This window comes from Ambystoma mexicanum, chromosome 6q (assembly GCF_040938575.1).
Source record: "Ambystoma mexicanum isolate Mex_15411 chromosome 6q, UKY_AmexF1_1, whole genome shotgun sequence".
In the NCBI taxonomy this organism is placed as follows: domain Eukaryota; kingdom Metazoa; phylum Chordata; class Amphibia; order Caudata; family Ambystomatidae; genus Ambystoma; species Ambystoma mexicanum.
Window position 1 is genome coordinate 694683787 of NC_090937.1, and position 21330 is coordinate 694705116.

At 43.6% G+C, this 21330-nt stretch overlaps 1 protein-coding gene across 1 annotated transcript in view; it reads left to right on the plus strand.

The window, feature by feature from the left end:
• The window catches only part of TBC1D9 (TBC1 domain family member 9), a 573450-nt gene that overhangs the window by 317158 nt on the left and 234962 nt on the right, over positions 1 to 21330 (plus strand). The window contains exon 10 of the mRNA XM_069631194.1: positions 8385 to 8599. Within this exon, the coding sequence (XP_069487295.1) occupies positions 8385 to 8599 (215 nt within the window). The remainder of the gene's footprint in view (positions 1 to 8384; positions 8600 to 21330) is intronic.

The window sequence follows — 21330 nt, forward strand, 5'->3', positions numbered from 1 at the left end:
TTTTCCAGCACAATACGCCATACACATCATAAAAGGGATCCCCCGGAGAGTGCACATCTCCCCAGTAGGCAAGCTGTGCGCTGTCTCCCAATTACAGCCCATATTCAATTAAGACTGCCATGTTGGTCCATAGTTGCCTTTATGGCAAAGCTCCAACTTATTGAAGACCAGACTGGCCATCCATGAGGCTAAGAGAACCTTATGCTCAGGTAATCAGGCCCTCCTATGCTGCCCCAGATGCAAGCGAGCCAATGGCCTAGGCAAGTATTTTCCAGTCATGACGGCTCGTACATGGAACTCTTTATTGGTGGAACTGCGACAGGAAGCAAACCTGCCCTCCTTCTGTAAGTTACTGAAAACCCTGCTTTTCAGCTTAAGTGGTTTGAATAGGATCATTACAGACATTTTTTCCCTTCTTGTCCTGTCTCTAGTGTTCGTAGTGGTGCTGCTAGGTCTGGAAAAGATCTGGGGCCACGCTAATGTCAGGACTCTCGGGATTCGGGGCTAGCAAGCCTCTTGGTTGTAGCCCTTAAGCTTCTATCTGGGGCTACAACCAAAAGATCCAGGGCTATGGCCCCCTCAGCCACCCCCTAGCGACGCACTTCGTACCATTGTGTTTTTTTGTTCGCCTTGATGCCCGCGGGTTTTCAGCACAATATACATAAATACATCAAAATAAAATGAATATGTGCTTTACGTTTAGTAACTGAAAAGATCACCAATTACAGTGGTACCAGTTCCTCTTTCACTGAAGAGGATCCCAACAGCCACTAACCGTGTAAGCTTCCCTGCAACAATACTGCTTTAGCTTAGATGGAGCACTGAAAGTGAAAGCTTCTGTTGCATAAAACCTCCAGTTCAGGCATTAGCAGTGCAAGGCTCCCCTGCTACAGGTCCAGCACACCCTCTTCCATTCCCAGCATCCACCAATATGCAGAAGACCTATGTCCTCTGACGCACCACCCCGTGTCCAACCATTTGGGGTACCTAGTACTTGGTAATGGTACCCCAAACATTGCTTTGTTGTCAGCGAGCCAGGCCCCCAGATTATTTCCTAAACCCCACCCACACATCTGTATATTTCGTCAAAGTCTATAATTACAATCTCAATACATAATGTTGTCCTATTTTTTCTCTGTCTTCTGTTTCTATTCTGTACAGGTCTGCAATAAACCATGAACACATTTTTTAAAAATCAGTGGATAGCATTTTACACCTTCCTATCTGACACTTTCTTTGAAGTGTAGTAACAGAAGTGTAGAGAAGCACACCTTATGTCATTTACATTCAAGACTTGTGCTGAATTCAAACAGTTATGAAATGTAGGTGCCACAGAGCCAAATCCTGGGCTACAGGATCAATTTAAGTGAGAAAACATGTGGGATCACTTTAAAACAAAAATGATTGATGCTCCGTGCACACTTCTCGGCATTAAACAATGCAAAATATTTGCCACCAAAGAAGCCTTTTCACGTGGGTTATTTAGTCTAAATTGAATAGAATAAGGATAAACATAAATTCTGTTGGCATTTGATCATTCTTAAACAATACATTAACACAACATTCCAAAGTTTCAACAATGTCTAAGCCTCCTTATTAATTGCTTTTTGGTTCAATATCGCCCAAGGATTTCCTCCTTTTTATATAGAACATGTAACACGTGTCTCTTAGCGTTCTAAGGAAGGTTTGTTTCCTGGTTTTCCCTTTAGCACTACACTAGTCCATTTTTCCAAGATTCATTGTACAACTCCTGGCGTGTGACCTTCTTGTTATGAATCTTATATTCACGACGCGTTTCGGGCTCATGAGGCCCTTCATCAGGCGTGGAAAAGTGTATTTCTCAATAACAGTATTTTCTGCAAGGTAAATAATATATACATGTTCATTAGTTTAGCTGCTCATCTTTTTTCATTTGATTCAATGTCATTTATTTTTCAAAAATCTTATCCTCTGACCTGTAAACCTGTGACTGTGGAGTAACCCTCTTTTTGCTGTAATGCTACTCTTCTTTACTTGAAATGGAACAACGGATTGGCCGAATCTGAAAGCGAATTGAGGTGAATTCAGTCCTTGCCGTTATGTCAAGGTGGTTTTTGTACCGGGACCTGTCGCTACAGGAATAGCGTTGTGCCCCAGTACAAAAACCTCGATTTTCTTTTTAATTCCCTCCAGTTTAACATGCTTCAGCATTAACTTTTGTGGCATCTGTACGCTGCTTGTTAACGAGTAGCCTTCAATTCTCTTGTCTACTTGTGACCGCATTGCAAGTCTTGTTTCCCTGCAAATTAATCATATTTATATAATTTACATTCCTAAGGTACTGTTTTAACAGGATAAAGGTTCGTTTGACGTATGGATTGCTGGAAAGTACCCTTCAAGTCTTTTGTACTCTTTTTCTTGCTTCACATCTCAAACAAAATACTCTGTCCTTTCATGGCATGCATGCAGTCCACGATCCCCACTGGTATAGCACTCCTTTTCGGTGTATCGCCCTGTTTGATACAAATAAGGTGGACTCTTCTAAGTTGTCTATGATTGTACAATAATCTGTTTCTAGTGCGTCGCAGATCGCCTTACCTTATTTCTGTTTTAGATTTTGGTATAGCGGTCTTTCTCGCCAGCGCTTCGCGTTCCTTGTTGTTCTCATAGCTATGGGAACCAGCTTGCATTTCCTGGTTCATATCACACTTGTTTAGAGAAGGTGACTTGCAAATGTACTTGGCGGAGGCTATCTTGTAGCAGACTTGTTAGCAACTTGTCACTATTGTTTGTTTTATAACATTGGATGTTTTGTGGATTCGTTCTGCTGTTGTGCATTTTGGTGCAAGTCTATCAGTCACATTTAACCAATTAATATAACTTCTGTGTTGTCGCTGAAATTTTGCAATTCTTTCGTTTGCTGTTTTTTTACAATTAATACGTGATAATTTCACGTGATAAATCATCTAGGTCAGATATTCTGATTGAATTTTTCAATTCATAGAAAGCAACTTATGTCCCAGTCCGCATTCATTCCATTTGGCTGCATGGAATTGAGTTTTTCTATCGAGTAAGTTTCTTTCTGGAGCAGGATCTTGTTTAAGTTTCCACCTCTTCTTGATTGTTTGACTTGTTCCAGTATGATGAATCTTATTTGTGCAATGTTATGTCTTTCTTTTGTGAAGTGTTGTGCTACTGATGATTTTACTGAGTTTGTCCTTATATTTGACTTGTGTTCGGACCATCTAGTTTTTACCTTTCTGGTTGTCATTCCCACGTAATATATGCCACAAGGACATCTTATTCCATATACCACATTTTTTGAATCACATGTTGAAGAGTGGTGGAGGTTAATCGTGTACCCTTTGTGGGGATGGTTAATACTGCTGCCCTTGATAAAGTTGTTACAGTTGTTGCAATTGTAACATGGTACCGTTCCTTTATAGTTTTCCAAAGTTTCTCTTTTTGCCGCAAAGTCTGCTTTGATCAAATGTTCTTTTATTGATTTGCTTTTGTTGCAAGCAAATAAGGGTGGTTCCGGGAAAAGTCTTCATCATTGGGTCAAGAGTCAAAGTAGTCTAGTTTTTCTTGATTATCTTCTTAATTTTGGGACTCTGTTGCGAGGAAGTTGTCACATATACTAATTTCTCTCCTTCCTCATACTAAATATTTTGTTTTCCCATGCAACAGTAATGTGCACGTGACTTCGCATAAACTAACTGCTGAGCATGGATGGTCAAACGCCCACATACTCTAGTAACACTGACAAACCACAGCCCGCTTTTTTCATCCGGCATCACTAGTGAGAAGCCACAGTGATGAAGTGAACCTAAACATCAGGACTGGCTAATTTATTTCACACCTGACATGGGACAACTTGAGTTTGCTCTAAACCTTCCTATGGGTTATTGTACATTTGAAGCTATAAAGACATAGGCCAGAAGAGCGTGTGTGATAGTCACTTGCTTTTAGCCATTGTTTGACTACAGACTTGCAGTTTTTTTCTTAGCACAAAGCAGGGTTGGACTGCGCTATAAAATTGTCTTGGGCACCAATGAAAAAGTGGCCCACAGGTGCAAAAGGCTATTGATTCCTTTCATGACACTGTTTGAATGGTATCCAAGGGGGCGTTTTGTGATCAAATGTGATGCAAGGTGTGCCTTGTAAAGAATGTTTATTCAGCAACACTGGTCAAACCTACTATATGCATAGTGAAGGAACTCAAACTGACCGACATTGGCCACAAAAGTGGCCCACTTTGACCCAAAAAACTGGCCCACACCAGCATTTTGTGCTTTTGGTTCGGACATGGGCCTATTGCGCTTTAGGCCACTGCGAGCCTGAAACAAAGTGACAGAAATGTAGAGTGCCGAAAAAGGCAAACATGTTGAGTATTTAACAAGCAAACATCATGGATTAGTCCGCTTTCCAAAATGTTCAAAAAGTTTACTTTCTGATTCAATTTACTTTGGTAGAAGTACAGACTGGAAAGCCATCTCGAGCTTGGAAATGCATATATGCCATTAGTACCCGGCACGCGCGGCTGAACAGGAATACTGTGTGGCGATTGGCTCATTTGCGAGCCATACCACACGGTATTCCCGTCCCCGCCGTGCGTGCCGGCTACTCTGTTCCCGGCGAGGGGCGTGGCAGACCCTCAGCCAATGAGGAGGCTCGAAGCGGGGAAATCCCCGCTCCGAGCCTCCCCATGGCTGGAGGCTTCCTTCATCCCCCGCCGGGGACTCGGGTAAGATTTCTTTTTTCCCCAAGCCTTTCCTCCCTCCTCCCTCCCCACCCCACCCCACCTACCTTGTATCCCGCAGTCTCCGACGGGGACGATGGAAACCTCCAGCCGTGTGGAGACTCGGAGCGGGGCCATCCCCGCTCCAAGCCTCCACACGGCTGGAGGCTTCCATCGTCCCCCACCGGAGACCGCGGTACATATTTTTTTTATTTTTTTTTCTTCCTCCGCATCCCCTCCCTTCCGCCTCCCGACCCCACTTACCTTCTTTTTTCTTCTGGTCTTGGAAGCGAACGCGCTGGGAACACTTGTGTTCCCAGCGCGTCTGCTCCTGATGGCCGCCATGGAAAGGGAAAACGGACTATGTTTTCCCTTTCCATGGCGGCGGCCATTTTTGTTGCTTTTTTTTTTTTTTTTCTGTTCCAAAAGATTTGGAACAGAAAAAAATGCCATTAGCACCCCGATCCAACGGGCCGGGGTACTAATGGCAATAAAACCCTCGCTGGCGGGCCAATAGCGCCCCAGGTAATGCCCGGGGGCTTCGTAAAGGCCCTCGCTACGCTCAGCCTATAGCTACGGCCCCGGGCATTACCTGGGGCGGTATTAGCCCGCCTCCTCGGGTCTTATTGCCACATTAAACTGCTAATAACCAAACATTAACACTTCACAGTAGCTGCAGCTGTCAGAGAATAGGGTCTCTTCCACACTGTATGCATCACCGATTGAGGTTTCTGCTGCAGCCCTATATTACAAAAGCGCAATACTTAAAAGGTAGACTTTTGTGTACGAGCCCTCCTTAGGAGGGAAAAGATTGGAACAGCACTTTTTTTGAGAAACTCACCTCACAAGAGGCGGGATAGATTTATTAAGAGACGGGGCGGTAAAGGATGCACCTCAGAATATTCAACTTACTCTAGTAGAGTATTGATTTTGATCTCCAGTGACATCCTATTTTTAATTGATAACACACACTACGACAAGGAAGGACTGACAGTCATAAATGTGGGCAGATAAGAAGATCATACTGTATGTTTGATTAATGAACACCTATGCACCAAACCCTGAAACAGACCACTTCTTCCCTAGGATAACGAGCCTGAGCATGCCATATAGGGGCGCCGTTTGGCGATGCTTTTTATCACCTTAGCTAAATATATTCTTGGTGATGGATTGATGCAATGGATCTGCCTGTTGTATACCTCACCTATGACAAGTGTAAGAACAGGATGAACGATATCGAAGACATGGGAAGTAGAATCTGGAACACGTCTGGGATGCCCGCTTTCCCCTTGGCGAATGAGCTATTGCCATTTCTCCATAGGAATGATTTTCATGAATTGGGAATATTGGTGAGAGGTAAGACCCATTTTGTATCATTATATGCAGGTGACATATTATTGTACTTGCGTAATCTGGAAACAAATCTGCATTCCATTCTAGAAGCTTTTAAGAACTTTGGGGGGTCTATCCACTCTGTGTTAAGTGGGGTAAGTCCATACTGTTTCCATGCAGCTGTGGTCCAATTTGAAGAGGCTGGTTTACCGAAACTCCCAATACCATGGATTAAACAACAATGAAATATTTAGGCATGCTGAAAATCGTGATCCTGGTCAGATGCACCAATTCCCCACAATCTTCCCCAGCTACCACCCCCCTGCCCCTTAACAGAAATAGAAAAGCTCTCAGACTTTTGGGCCACCCTCTGTGTCATTAAAGGGTATAGTGACCTTGTTGAAAATGGTAGTACTGCCCAGATTAGTATACTACTTTGCAAACATTCCATTTAACATGTCCAACAGATTCGTTGAAATGATGAACAAAATAATAAGACAGTTGTGGCCCAGGCCCAGACAGAATAGCGCTGTTAAAGTTACAGAAACTCTATGATGAGGGAGAATGGCCAGTGTCCGATTTTGAGATTAATTTCATAACTGCAAAACTGCCACATGTGATACAGTTTCTGGGCTGCAGAGACCTCCGACCAACATCTCTTTGGTGGTATGTTTAAAGGTTGGGTCATAAAGTAGGGTTTATGCGTAACTCCTGGTTGCACACAATCACCCTATTTGTTAACTGTTGGTCGGAACATATGGCGCTGGACGCCAATAAACAACGAGTTCAAACACCTTACTTACCAAGTGTGCGCCTGATAACCGGGTCTATTAGTTTGATGGAATGGCACAGAAGGATTTATACTGAGTAGGTGTCTGGGGGATGGTCGGTCTGCACTTATTTTTTTAGTGACTGACTACAGCTGCCGTTCTCACAGCTCCACAGCCAATATGCCATGGCAGCTGGACAGTTTCTAATCTATGCAAGCCATACTGGTAGGGCCAGAGAAAGATGCAAGTCATTACCCTGACAACCTGAAACGGACACGTTGGTCTGCATGATCTTTGAATTAGGTCAATGAGTCTAAACTGGGATCTGGAGCTTATAGAATGATACTGAACGAACTACATAATGCTGTCTTGAAAGTTGGTAATGACTTAGAGACCGACATGGAAGTGACTCACAATGGCTCAGGATTTTGTTGTACCCACAGTCAGTGTTTAGGAATTCCCGTTTCAATACTGTATCCTACTTAGAGCACAGTTAACTCCGTGACGATTCACAAAGGCGTTACCCTCTGAGCCCATTGAATGTTTTCACAATAAAGCTGCTACCCTGCTTATGTTCTGATATTGTTCTAGTGCAAGGGAATTCTGGGAAGGAATAATATGAAAAGAAAATGATTTGGGGAAGTAATGGATTAAACATGACCCATTAGAATGCATACTACCCTAATGGGTGATGTAAGGTAAAGAAAAGGAAACAATTTGAAAGATTGGTCGACTTGGTGTTTATTATGGGCAAACAGAGACTAGCCATGGCGTGGAAGATTCCAGGAGGCCCCAATCACGAGCTTCTTTTGACTGACTTCAAGAAATGAACTTTGGCAAAAATAGAAGCTCTGCTAAGCACAACGTCAACATGTTGTAAAGTGTCAGACTACAGTCTAACTGAATGGTATCGGGTCATACAAACGGTGATATATTAATCTGATGAGACCCCCTTCCGCACCCCACCCCTCTGCCCCCGAGTTCTCAAATCATTCCTTTTGACAGTGTGTCCAGCTTATGTTCTTATTGCAGGCTTTCCAAATCTAAAAAGGATAGCACTGTTTTCAATGACCCAGGTTGAAGTACAGGGAGGGCAAAGCTTGGAGAGGAACTTAAGGCTAGATTCAGGGTATATTCGGGTTTTGTGATGGGGATGTGGAGAGGGTAAACATTCATTTTTGTTTTCATAAATCAATTAACATATTAATTATGAAAAAGCACAATGGCAATCACGGGAGACTTGCTGACAGAGTGAGCAGGGGGGATTTTGGGATGGATCTGCTCCAGGAGCGTGTTCAGTGCCGCCCCTGATGCAGTTATATTGCAGAGTAAAGATACAGGTAGTATTGTTGATAGTCAGCAATCAAGTACGTTTTGATGAGGATTGTGCCTAGTTCAGTCTGAGAAAATGTAAACCGTGAAAGCTTGTGTTTAGTTTAGTTCACTATATCACCATTACCTACTGGCAGCTGACTGGTGACTCTTCATAATGAACGACTGACCTCCCTTGCTGTCTTCCTCATCCTGTGCTTGTGTTTTCTGCTCTTATTTCATGCAAATAGGTGCTATTAATGAAATGGCCACACACCCAGGCTACTATGAAGAGCTGGTTGAGAAGTCCATGGGAAAGTACAACCTTGCCACGGAAGAGATTGAGCGGGATTTGCACCGGTCTCTGCCCGAGCACCCTGCCTTCCAGAACGAAATGGGCATTGCAGCCCTGCGAAGAGTGCTAACGGCCTACGCCTTCCGAAATCCAAACATCGGATACTGTCAGGTCTGTAACCACCACACCTTTTTTTGAAGGCTTAAGCCTTGTTTTTAAACATGTTTTTAATTGTTCATTTATAATGCGCTCAATACCAACGAGTGGTATCTAAGTGCGGGATCGGGATTCGAATTTGTGTTGCGCTGCATTGTCTTGCTCCCAAGACAAACACGTTGCCCCTGAACTATCCTTCCTCCCTGCGGGGATCGTGATCACTAGTAAAAGACTACCAGTGTAGATTCAGGTAATTGTCCAATATCTGTATTGATGGAAAGGCTTTTGGTCGGTGTTCCATTCCATACATTTATAGAACCTGCTTGACCATCCCACTAAAGTCAAATGTATTGTGTTTTTTAAAATTAGATTTATATAAACTTTGTGTTAAGGAAGGAAGCACCCCATAGGACAATGCCATATTGATTCAGGACCCTGAAGAAGATTAGTTTAACTAGATGCACTTGAGTCAAAACATGTCATGTCAGTCGAGAATGAGATGAGGAGATCTCAGGCTAATCTACATTTGTCAAATAAAACCATTTTGGAATCCAAAAGAAAATGTTTCTTAATGCTTGACGTATGATTTGTATGCAAGTGATATGAATGGGAAAAGGAGAAATACTATTTCTTTTGATTTTTCAAAATCCGCCTTGTAGGGTGTCACCCATTTTTAGTACATTGCACATTGAAAACGAAAAGGTCATATGTGAGCTTTAAACATGTACCTATTGGGTAGTATTTGCTGTTGAAAGAAATCAAATGAGAAATTTGCTGTGTTAACCCAGAACCATTTTTTTTTAATAGTGTATTTAGCCTTTGCTTTAAAGTTTATAGAAATCACATTTTCCCACAAAAGATCTAATTTTGAGAAGTGGCTTTTCACTTGTGCGTGTTGTGCTCTTGCATGATCTCTTCAGGAGAAGGTCTGAGGGGGGTGATATAAGGGCCACGTGCACGCTGTATTATGTCACTGACTCCCAGAAGTTACTTCCCCTTCAGGATAAGTACAGGCTTTACTTTGATATGTCTGGGCTTGATCATCCTTCTCTCTTCTTATTTCTACTGTTGGAAAAATGTGAACAATCTATGGTTGGTGGCATTAAATGCCCTATTTGGGCTAAAGTGCAGATTATTGTCTTGGTCACTGAAAGAGACACCTATGACACAGCACTAATAATTTAAATACATGTTTCACAATTTACCAGTAGCACTTTAATTGTGTATCCGTTTTGTGAGGTTTCATTGCGCTATGTAGATAGTTGTGTGATGTTTTATGTTATTTCATGATATCCGTTCCTTGAGTAAGGCCACAGTTTGGTAAAGGGCGGTGCTTCACTCTGCCCGAGTCTGCAACAGCACAGTTCGAGTTGCTATAATTAGTCCACATTGCAAAGGAAGAGTGTAGGCCTTGTAAAATAACCAGAAATGCAGCTGACTGCTAAACGTTTTCATGGAACTGTGCTTTCCATACGACCTTCCCTAGCACATGCATGGATCCCCCAAAACCTAGCATGGCGTGCTAAAAAATACAATTTTGCACTTCTGCTTCAAAATAATTTTTAAAAGGTCCTATGAATTGCTTTCAGGCAGTCTTGCAAAAGTAGCTTACATTGCAATTAAAGTACAAATAATTTATGGACAGACATTATAAGTTTGCTTTAATGGCGCAAAAGGAGCAGGCAAACATTTTTCGAAGGTTTTAGAATGTTGCAGACAAATATTTCCTTTCTGTGGGCTTCTTTAAATATGGATTTTATTGCCTGAGTTACTTTCTACTTTGCCGTTTTGCTAGGTTGCTGCACCGTTCATCCATTAATCACAATAGGTAAGGCATAGCTGCCTGATATCAGTCAGCACACATTTGACATCCAAGGTTGACTGATACTCTGATTATGCTCGCATTTTGCTAAAAAGAAAACAAAAAAACCCACTTAGGCTTACTGAATCATAAGTGCGGTGTCAACATGTCACACCAGAAGGCCTCTTAAGTTCATATATGCCATAATAATGCTGTCAAAGTTTAATAATGCAGTATTTAGGTGGGAATACCCTTATACGGTGCTCAGTAGATCTTGGTTAACTTGATGGGGAAACACTCCTGTCTCCTTTTAGTTATTTAAGGAGAACTCCATCTGAATTTTGAGTGATCTTGACTCCATGGTGTTCAGTGCCAATTGCTTGTGAGTCAATGGTTTTAGTGTAGTGCTCACAACTGTATCATAATTAGCTCAACAGAAACCCTAGAACTCAACGTGTTCATACTTCATTCACCTGTAGAAGAAAACAATGTATAGAAAACGTTATTCTACAAAAAGAAAAGCGCAAAGTTATGCAGCCGATCTTCACAAATCTCTGCCCCATTAGGAAAAGTTTTACGTTTGGCTGCTTTCCCTCCATAAGACATCAGGGACTCTCTTCTTTTTAAAATGGTTTTGAACCTTTCCTGACTTTTGGAGGTAAGTGAAGCCTTTTTGCTCCAGTTACCTCGCTAAGCTCATCTGTTTTGGGGAACTGACCAGTCCCCATGGCCATCAGTGCAGGGGAACTCTGTTCTCCATTGAAAAGTTCTTTGTTTTTCTTGTAGACATCATCTTCAGTGAAGTGCGGTAGGGACACTTAATGTCCCTATAACTTTGTTTTAGCTACTTTGTCATTTCATGCATGATGCGTCCAGGATGGGCTGTTGGCAGGGGATATTTTTACAGTCTTTTCTTTTGGGTAGTCTCTTGCACTTTTGCATTTTACCCCCTAAAACCATATAGAATCCCATATACTCTAAAATGGCTCTGCCACGAGATTTTCACCTGTCCTATGACAATGTTGTCTTTTAACCTTCTTCAGGGGATTTAGGGTGGTCGCTGGATGGCATGTGACGTGGTAGATGGAGGCTCCAGAATATGAACCTGAAGGATGATTTCTTTAAGCTGTGTGAGAGTGAGTCTTTGGGCTGCAACGTTGGTGCCCCACTAGTGGAACATCTGGGCATACTACTGGCCGAGTGTGGAAAGGAACACCTTCACCACAAAGGAGTCAACACTGGCTCCGCAGGTGAGGGGCACGTCTCAAGATGGTAGACAGCACTACGATCTGAAGCTGTGGGCTGGAGTAGAGGACCGGCGGAATGTTTGGGTCTCCCTCGGCACCTGTGTTGTGACTGAGGTATGGGCAGTGCTCCTCCTGACTTGTGACAGTAAGCTGGCGGATGGTGTTGGACCGCTGCGGGCACAGCAATTACCGACATGTCAGATTGGGGGAGAGAAGGACTCTGCCGTGCAGCATGAACCTAGCCGATGGAGGCCTTGGCCCTAGAGATTAGCCTCAGTGTTGGAAGATGAGCGAACGGTTGGGAGACGTGATGTTGCTGGGGTGATCCACCCTGCATCCATATGGAGCGACTCAGAGCCTTGACAATACTAATACGCTCTGGCAGTCCCCATGCAATTGGTTATTGCATCCCTCATTAACAGACAATGTTTTCCCTTATCGCCACCTGGGCTGCAGAAGATTCTTGGGTAGTTCCACTCCATTTGGACCTGGCCCAGCACATGATAATTATGGGTGGGAAAGTGCCTGCTGGCCTGATTGGATCTCTGGCAACACAATACACAAGCAAGGATAGGCTTTTGCCGAGACAGAGTTTGTGCCTCTACAGTAATGCTTGTTTAAGGTTGCCTGTTATGAGGAGCACCTCGCCTCTCTGAGTTTACACTACTGGAGGAACCCCTGAGCTACACCCCACCTGGGAGACATTGATATACGGGTTGAGCCCTTGCACAAAGTAGCCGTTTGGACCAGTGTTGCTGACATGAAATTTGCGAGGTGGATGTTCCATACACATGTCGAATCCTACAGTAAAGAGAAGGTCAAACCAGGCCAAGATGGCTTCCTATGTACAGAAGACTGCTCCAAAAAGGGTCCCCTTGCTGCAGCTGGAAATTACAGAATGTGGATCACAGCCAGAAGGAACATGGTGGCGATAATAGGCTTCTTGAAGCTATTGCAACATTGCACATCTCATTTGAATCCAAAATTTGAGGTACAGGTGGATGTCAGCCTCTAGAGATGGGATGTCTGATCATTGGCAGGTGGTGACAAATGGTGAAACAAAGCTATCTGACAATGTGGGTGCCACTGAGATACAGAAAAATGCTGTGAAAGAGCTCAAGACTAGGAATAAGTCTTGCAAGTATACATTTGAGGATGCTGAAGGAGGTCAAGGCGTAATGGTCGAATTATGGGACTTCCGGAGGGTGTAGAGGGACGAGACCCAACAAACTATATCGAAAACATGCTGCTTCAACAAATTGGCCCGGGTAAGCTCGCACAGGGGCTCACGATAGATCAAGCACATCTCTCCCTGGTAGGCAGACATTCCCAGAGTGCTCTTCTGTGGGCGATGATAGTATGTGTGCACAATTTTAAAGATCAAGAGCAGTTCCAAAGTTTTCCAAGGAAGGCAGAAGCATAAAAAGGGGTTCCTCCACCCTGCTTATCCAAATTCCACAATTATCTCCGGCCTAACATCAGCTTTCAACTCAAATGTTTCCATTATGGAAAGAAAGAGCGCCCCAATGCCTGCGACATCTCCAATATGGGAACTCTTGCCTGAGATTATTGAACACATTTGTGAAAAGATGAAGTGAGATGTTCAGTCGCTATAGTAGAATATGACTTGAAATTCCTCGATTGGAACACACGAGGTTCCGGATCATTCAAAATCAAACCCTTGCAAGAAGAGATTTTTAGGAACTACGATCTAATCCTATTTCAAGAAACCTGCCTATTAGAATGTTTGAATTTGGATGGTTTCCTAATCTTAGACCAACCAGCATTTAGAGGAGAATTTGGTCGGCATGCGGGCGGGCTCCTGATCTCAGTACGTGCATCCAGCATAGCATCACTTGAATTAATATCTACCACCCAAGGTTTGCTGGCCACCTTCATAACTCTTAAAGGCTCTAATAATCTCCAACCAATAATAGTGATTAATATCTACTTGAACTCTGCCTCTTCCAACCTAATTGATTTTATGGAATCATTGTAAGACCTAATATTAACGGCTACCAAAAAGTATACTACAGCTGGACTACTACTGTCGGGCGATTTCAACTCAGTGCACTCCGTTTTTGACTGAATGTTCGTCTTCTTTGATTAAACAAACTACTGTAAATGGTGAAAAATGGGCATGTTTTCTGCAAAGCTGGAACCTAAAAATGCTCAATGGGAATGTAATAGGTGATATCCCTGCAGCTTCTACTTGGTCCCAAGGTTCCTCTAGATCTATTCTAGACTATATTTTTCTTTCTGTTGATCTATTTATGTCCTGTAAATCATTTCAGGTATTAGATGAGGGACTAAGCAACCACAATAGAATTTCAGCCATAATGATTCTAATATGTAGCCCTAATATCCGTTCTGAGATGTTTGATCTATATGTTAATAATGGAAAGAAACACTTGCTCAAATAAAAATGTTCTATCTATTTTATTTTTCATTTTTAAAGCACGCTCACAGCCCGCGGGCATCGAGGCGCTGTTGCAGGAATTGTTTTTTTTTTAAAGTTGTGTAATTGTTTTTGTCTTAGTTACATATTTATAAGGCGCTTAAACACCCAGAGGTTTCTAAGCGCGGACCCGGGGATCGAACCTGTGTTGCTGTAACGCTCACCTGATTCCCGTAGAGGCGCCGGTCTTGACTGGGCGTGTACCGTATCTTCAAAGGTGATGTGTAACACACGGCTGGCTCTTTGGGCTGGACCTCTGTGCACTGTATGTCTGGCTCGAAGGGTAAGATGTCTGCAGATAGAAAATGTGGGATTAATGAACTGGGTTATTGAATGTCTCTCTCTTCTTCCCTTTCTCTTCTCCTGTAGAACCCCAAAGGTTAACGCTCTCACCTTAGGTAAGTGAACGCCGTGCTCTCCATCTGCCTCGAGGCAGGGTGCTGTAACCAGTTTCTTCACTGGATAAGGGGAGCAGGCCTCTTGACTTCAGAGGACTGCTGTCTGTCGTTTACTGCACGAACGGTAAGTTTCGAGTAATTCTAATGTCTTTAAAGTCTTTAGTAATGATGTCTCTTGTTTTGCAGGGTTCCGGCGATGGCGGATGGCGGGCTGAAGTGAGTTGAAGATGGAGCCCGTGTGATGAATAGAAGCGCCTGGAAGCACGTAAGTAAGCGCTTGTTGCCTGCTTCACGATGCGCTCTAACTGTCTTTTTATTTTGCAGGTACAAGTTCGGGGCGGCTGCAGGGTGCCGGAATACCCACTGGGTTAGATGTGGAAAGGAGTAATGGCACGTGAGTATTAAAGTTCCCCAATGTCTTTAAACGCACCTTGTTTTGTCTTTCAGATGCGGGATGCAGCGCCGAAGGCCTCCGGAGCGTGCAAAGAGTTGGTAAGCTTTTGTCTTTCAGATGCCGGAATGCAGTGTGAAGACCTCCGGAGCGCACGAAGAGTAGGTAAGCCTTTGTCTTTCAGATGCCGGAATGCAGCGCGAGGCGTTGGTGACAGCCGATGGATCAGGTAAGTGAAGAGCTGTCACTGAAGACCGTAATGCTAACCTGTTCTTTCTTGTCTTTATAGGTGTTGCTGAAGACTGGATTCAGAATGGTAAGCCTTTTTCCTTAGGCCCAGGATCAGATGCAGAAGACACGATGAGCGTTCTGCTGCTGAGGATGCAGAATAACGCAAAGCAAGATTCATCCATCGGGTGTGGTTTAAATAGCCTCCTGTAGTGCTTAGGTGTCTCCTTCCACAGCCACGCCTAGGTAAGAAAAGAGTTCCTGCTTTCCAGAAGAGTTCCAGTGTTCTGAATCTAGGGAGTGGCTCCTGCCCCACCCAACAGGAAAAGTAGTTCCAAACAAGAGGATCAGAGACTCAACTGGCAGGCAAGTAAGCAGCATGGTCTGCTGCAGGTAAGTCCACCCAAGCATTATGAGCCCGGCGCTTCCAGCGCTCGGACTGGGCATCTTTATGAGCCTGGTGCCACTGGCGCCAGGACAGGGTCCAAAAGGTCCCAATTGGGACTGGTTGGCACTCGGAACCTGGGTTATGGATCTGCTTCCAAGGGAGTTGGGAAAACCCTGATCTTTTGGAAGCAGAGATCATGACAGTTGCTTCGTGTCGTCTTGCTTCCAAGGTGTGCATGTTGCCGCTGAGCTATCCTCCCGGATAATGGTAATGCTTTGAACAACAAACTACGAAATAAGATGAATAACATAGCAGGGGATGTCTTAGCTGAACAGTACAATCCATTAAGTTATGTGAACTTCCTATGGAAATTAAATCATACCTCCCCTATTAATGTAGCTGCAAGGAAAAAGCATCCCCATTCCTTTAATGAGGAAACCTGGTTAAGAAAGAAGCAAATGAGGAAGGCCATCAGACACTTGCAATCCGAAACACAAAGACATCAAGAGTACAAGACGTAACAACTACTGTATTGGTCTCGTGCTCACTACCATCTTTGTCACCAAAGGGACGGTGAAATTATGCTAAAAACATTAATAACCGAAAACTATGTAACTTTTGGAAGTTAATTAAGAATCAAAATTTCACAGAGCCAGGTGCAATGCAACGTCTTTTCTGATTCCGCCTGCTGCAAATATTTTGACTCCATCTACTGCAGCCCCCCTCCTCTCATCTCAATCGAGTAATTTAGATGCAGAATGGCAAATGTCCTTTGATGAAGAAATAATAGTAAACCTTATAAATAAGTCCTCATCGAGAGCAGCAGGCCCAAATGGCCTTTCCAATGTGATATTAAAATCGAATCCTGATCTCTGGGCCTCCTTTCTAAAGGTGGTATTTAACAGAGTATTGAAATCATCCACGCTTCCTCCCTCATGGAAGTTGGCTATTGTGATACCGATCTACAAAAGAGGCGATCGGGCCGATCCTACCAACTATCGTCCGATCGCCCTTTTGGACGCAGATAGCAAGATATTCGGAGCAGTCGCACTAAAACATCTGGAAGACTGGATGACTAAGGAAAACATCCTACCCAAACTACAGATAGGTTTCAGAAGAGGCCTTTCAACCTCTGTAAACGGTCCAGTTATGCAATACTCTCACAATTAACATCAAAAAAAGAAAGTTGTATGCTCTATGCAGCTTGGTTGGATCTCTCCAGAGCTTTTGATACTGTCAACAGAGAGCGCCTCTGGGCAAAATTACATCTTTGGGGTATTCTGAGTGGCCTCTGGGATATGTTAAGAGACCTGCACACGGACACAACCCTTCAAGTTAGATTAAATACCAAGGGTGACTTGTCTGCAGAAGTATACACCGAAAGAGTCGTAAGACAAGGATGTATCCTAGCTGCATGCCTCTTCAACCTCTATCTAGCTGATTCAAACAAAGCATTAGAACATCAATCATTAGCAAGCGCTAGGATTGGTGAACAGTCATTGTATTGGATCTCCTACGCTGATGATGTGGTTTTGCTTGATTATTCTCTTAGAGGGTTACAACACCTCCTTTCCGCTTTGGGTTCATATGCAGAAGCAAATGACCTAATGGTGAACCCATCCAAAACAAAAATCTTGTCGTTAGGAGCGCCCGAAAGATCGCTCAAAGATTAGACTGTGCCTGTGGCCACAGAACCTATGTATCTAGGCATAAAACATTGCTCCGTTCACACCAAAAAGTTACTCAAACAAGATCTTGAGCTTAAGATAATTCAGCTCATAGCTCAGATGAAAAAGATCTACATCACTTTCTGTAAATTCTCTACATCGCTGTTGATCACATTTTATAAAGCTAAAGTTATTCTTTCCTTACTCTATGGCCTTGACACATCCCCTTTTTCTTATAAACACAATTGGATGACTTTTAAGGGCAGAATTTGGAAAACAATTCTCCATGTTCCATCAAGCTACCCTATTACATACTTGAAGTACGAATTAGGGCTTTACTCCCTAAAACCGCAACTCACCTGGAAGCTATTAATACTCTTGAGGTCAATGTGTTCTCCTAGTAAAGATTCCCTTTACACAGATGTAGCAGCAGAGCTTCAAAGCGGAATTAGTCAGTTTCTGCAGGATCTGTCTAATCAGGCAAGACCAATGCTGGAGCAATGTGACCGAGCCATAGAGGATCTTATCCAAAATCCCATTGGTGTAAAACGTGCCCTGCTACGAAATTACTGGATATTCATCATTGAGCAGATGCGGGAGTAATCAACATTCTGCTCACTGTCCATCTTTGATAAACAGAGTGGTCATCTACCAAACTATCTTGCCTGTTTTCCAAGTTCCTATATGAGAACTGAATTTCTCAGAGTGAGACTTAATCTTGTAAGAACAGGGGAGATTCAATCAATTTATGACAATAACACCATTACAAAAGCAATTTGTTCTTTATGCAATCGAAATGTTGCACAGACTTTACACCACCTTCTTATTATCTGTGATGGCACTAGACACTTTCCGAGAAAATATTTTTGATTGTTTTGTCGATGATAAAACTTGGATTTCCTCAAATGCGTTCTGGGAAAGAATAATAGTAGGTCATTCCTTCTCTTCATAACCAATTTTTTTTTTAAACATGGATATTTAATTTATTATCAACCAAAGAAACAATTAAACAGTAGACATCAGTATTGGCAACAGCTCAAATTGGCACAGTTCATTGCAGTGTTAAGAAAATCAAAAATGTATCACATAGCTCATTATTTGCGTTGTTTGGCCGTGGAGCCGGGAGACCAGCAGTCAAAAGCTGTGTTTGGGGAGGGTGCGCAGGCTTATAGTTCAGTCTAGCCAATGGGCGGTTGGGGGCTTTTGCGTGAGAGCTGGATAGCGTTCTGCGTAGGCCATGAATGGGGCCCAGGTGTTTCGGAAGGGATTGAGGTTACCCGTGCAAAGTGCTGTAATCCTTTCCGCTATGATGATGTCCCAACACTTGGCCCACCATAGTGGAATGGAGGGGCCTTCAGGGTGCTTCCGAAGATGGGCAAGGGCTTTCTTGGCTGCTGTTAACAACTGTGTGCACAAGCGGGCCATGTTCCCTGATAGCGGCAAATCCCCATCCCCCGTGCCCCCCAGCAGGATGATTCCGGGGTCCCACGGGATGTTGAGGCCCAGCACCCCTTTCCAGTAGTGTGCTGCTTTAGGGCAGTCTCATAGAAGATGGAATTGCGATCCAAATCTTTTTGTCCGGGAAACATCTCTAGTTGTATATGGAGAAAAAAAAAAAAGAAAACAGTGCTTGTAGAGGCAAGTGGATTATAATGTCTTTTCAAGGCGGGTTTTTCTCTTTTTTTTTTTTCCATATACAACTAGAGATGTTGCCCGGACAAAAAGATTGGGACCCAGCAGATTTTATAGTGTGGCACGAGTATAGCATGGCATGATTGCACACACCTCTGAACAACTATGTGCATTTGTGGGTTATACTGATACACAGAACATTCGATTTTATACATTTCGGATGTGGTCCCCACTAATTGAGCGCCTTCTGGGAACAGTACACTGAACATTTAGGTCACACACAATGTTCCCCAAACACTCCAAGGTGGCGCCCCCCCTCTCAAGCGGTGGGAGGCTATCTTTGTTGTGGCAACATGACGCCTTGAGCGTCATGGCAACCATTAAACCCCCGATCTGACGAGCCGCCGCCTTCCCGAATTCACGCGCGGCTCGCCAGACCCTGCAACTGCAGTCCGACAGCGCGAAAGGTAAGACCTCTGCTTTGCATGATGCGTGCTCTCTCGCGCTCCCCCCCTCCCTGGGGGCGAGCGCAAGAGAGATGCGCACACGAGGTGCTGAAATCCTAAGAAAGAGAAGCAATCGCAGCAGATCGCATTGTAAATGTATTTTGAATAAGAGCCCACGCTGTAGAGCGCAGTTCGCCAAAAAATATAACAAATAATTGGAACTGGTTTTTAACAAATCTAAGATATTCAAACACTTGCCTAAACATTTCTAGTAGATGAATATGGCTGATGTCTGAATCTTTGGCCCCTATGTAACAGGGATTGGCAAGGTCTCCAGGCACCCTGCGACTTTGCCCTGCCCCAATCCAGGACACAGAGAAACCAAGGAAAGGGTAAGCTGCTCTTTCTGCAACATCATAGCAGAGAGGCAGTTTATTTCAGAGACGTTAATTTAGATATGTCTCTGTTTCCCCTCCCCTCCTGTCACCCCAACAGATGGACATACAACTGAACTCTGCAGACAATGCTGCATTTAAACAATATAAAGGCGTGCAGTCTGGTGCACTATATAGCCCTAAAGAAAGTGGTGTATTAACACTAAACCACTGAAACCGGTCGGCTTACAAACGGCCCTATGTAGTGAAACCGAAAACATCACAGCAATGGGTTGTTTCTCTTTCCTCTTCTGAAGACATGGATAGAGAGACACTGTAAAAACTCTTCTGGGAAATTCTAACAATTGAAAAGAATCATACACACTGCAAGGAGTATCTGCAGCAGTGTGTCCTCACTAATGGTACACTAACAAGTATCATGCAACATCATACGAAAGGTCAACCTTTTTTTCCCATCTTTTTTTAAGATAACCTTGTTTTTAAATGTTGTCTTATGTTCTTAAACTTGAGTAGCAGACGACCCACAGCTGGTACCCTGGTTTAGCATGTGTCTTTTAGCCAAAAACAACTCATCCTGTCACATGAATCCTTGACCCCCAAAAGGGTCATTCTACATGTCCGGCGGTCCCACCACTCCTTGACGAGGACTAAACAGGAATCTGTTGATAAAGGCAAGATCAAATTAAGAGCAACACATGGTGATGCATCCACATTTCTAGAAATATTTTTCCCTGTGTGGTTTTGTTTGGTAGAAAAGAAACCTGCTACCAAACCCATGGGCATCCTACAACCACTGCCTATGCCACCTCAATCCTGACACACAAATCGCCATGGACTTTGTAGTGGATCTACCTTTGGACAATTGCAAACACCCTGTGTTCTTGGTGGTGGATGACTTCTCAAAATGGCACTTTATGTGCATGGTACTGGCCTGCCTACTGCATCCCTCTTGGCAGACATGTTTTACACACATACATTCCTTCTGCATGGACTGCCCTCTGTGTAGAAATCTGACAGGTGCTGCAATTTACCTCCTGCTTTTGGCAGGAGTTTACTCGACTGTTGGATAGTGATTCGACTTCCACCTGGATATTGTCCCCACAAATAAAATGACCAACCAAGCACGCAAACAATATATTTGTTGTTTCCACCCACAACACCATTGCTCATTGTTATGGCTTTTTACCATCTGTCGGGTTTGCCTACAATATTAGTGACTATTCTCCCACTGTTGTATCCAGTTAATCTCGTCGAATGTTGCCCCTTGCTTTGCCTTTTAGCTCACAAGTTCCAGATCGCTATAACATGGGTTGAGCCATTTCAGACATTCATGTTACTATCCATGAACACCAGCAAGTGGCACAAGAGTAGTATGAAAAGCACACCTATTGATGGAACCAAGAAGCTCCCACTTAGGGAAAGGAAGATAAGGTCTGGCGGGCCACCAGCTATTTGCCGATACTCAGAACTTGGAAGGTCCTGCTTCTCTTGTGGTTGAACTAGCCCTTTCCCAGAAGCGGAGAATCCAGCCCATATTCCACAATTCGTTATTCTTATACTGCCATTACCATGCCAACTCTCCTGTAACTCTTTTTCTGACTTCCTTCCCTACTATCTCTGGCCCAGTTCTCTCTCATTCCAGACTCTCCATTTTCCCTGTGGACCTTCTCCTTTGGTGACCTATTATTTTCTCCT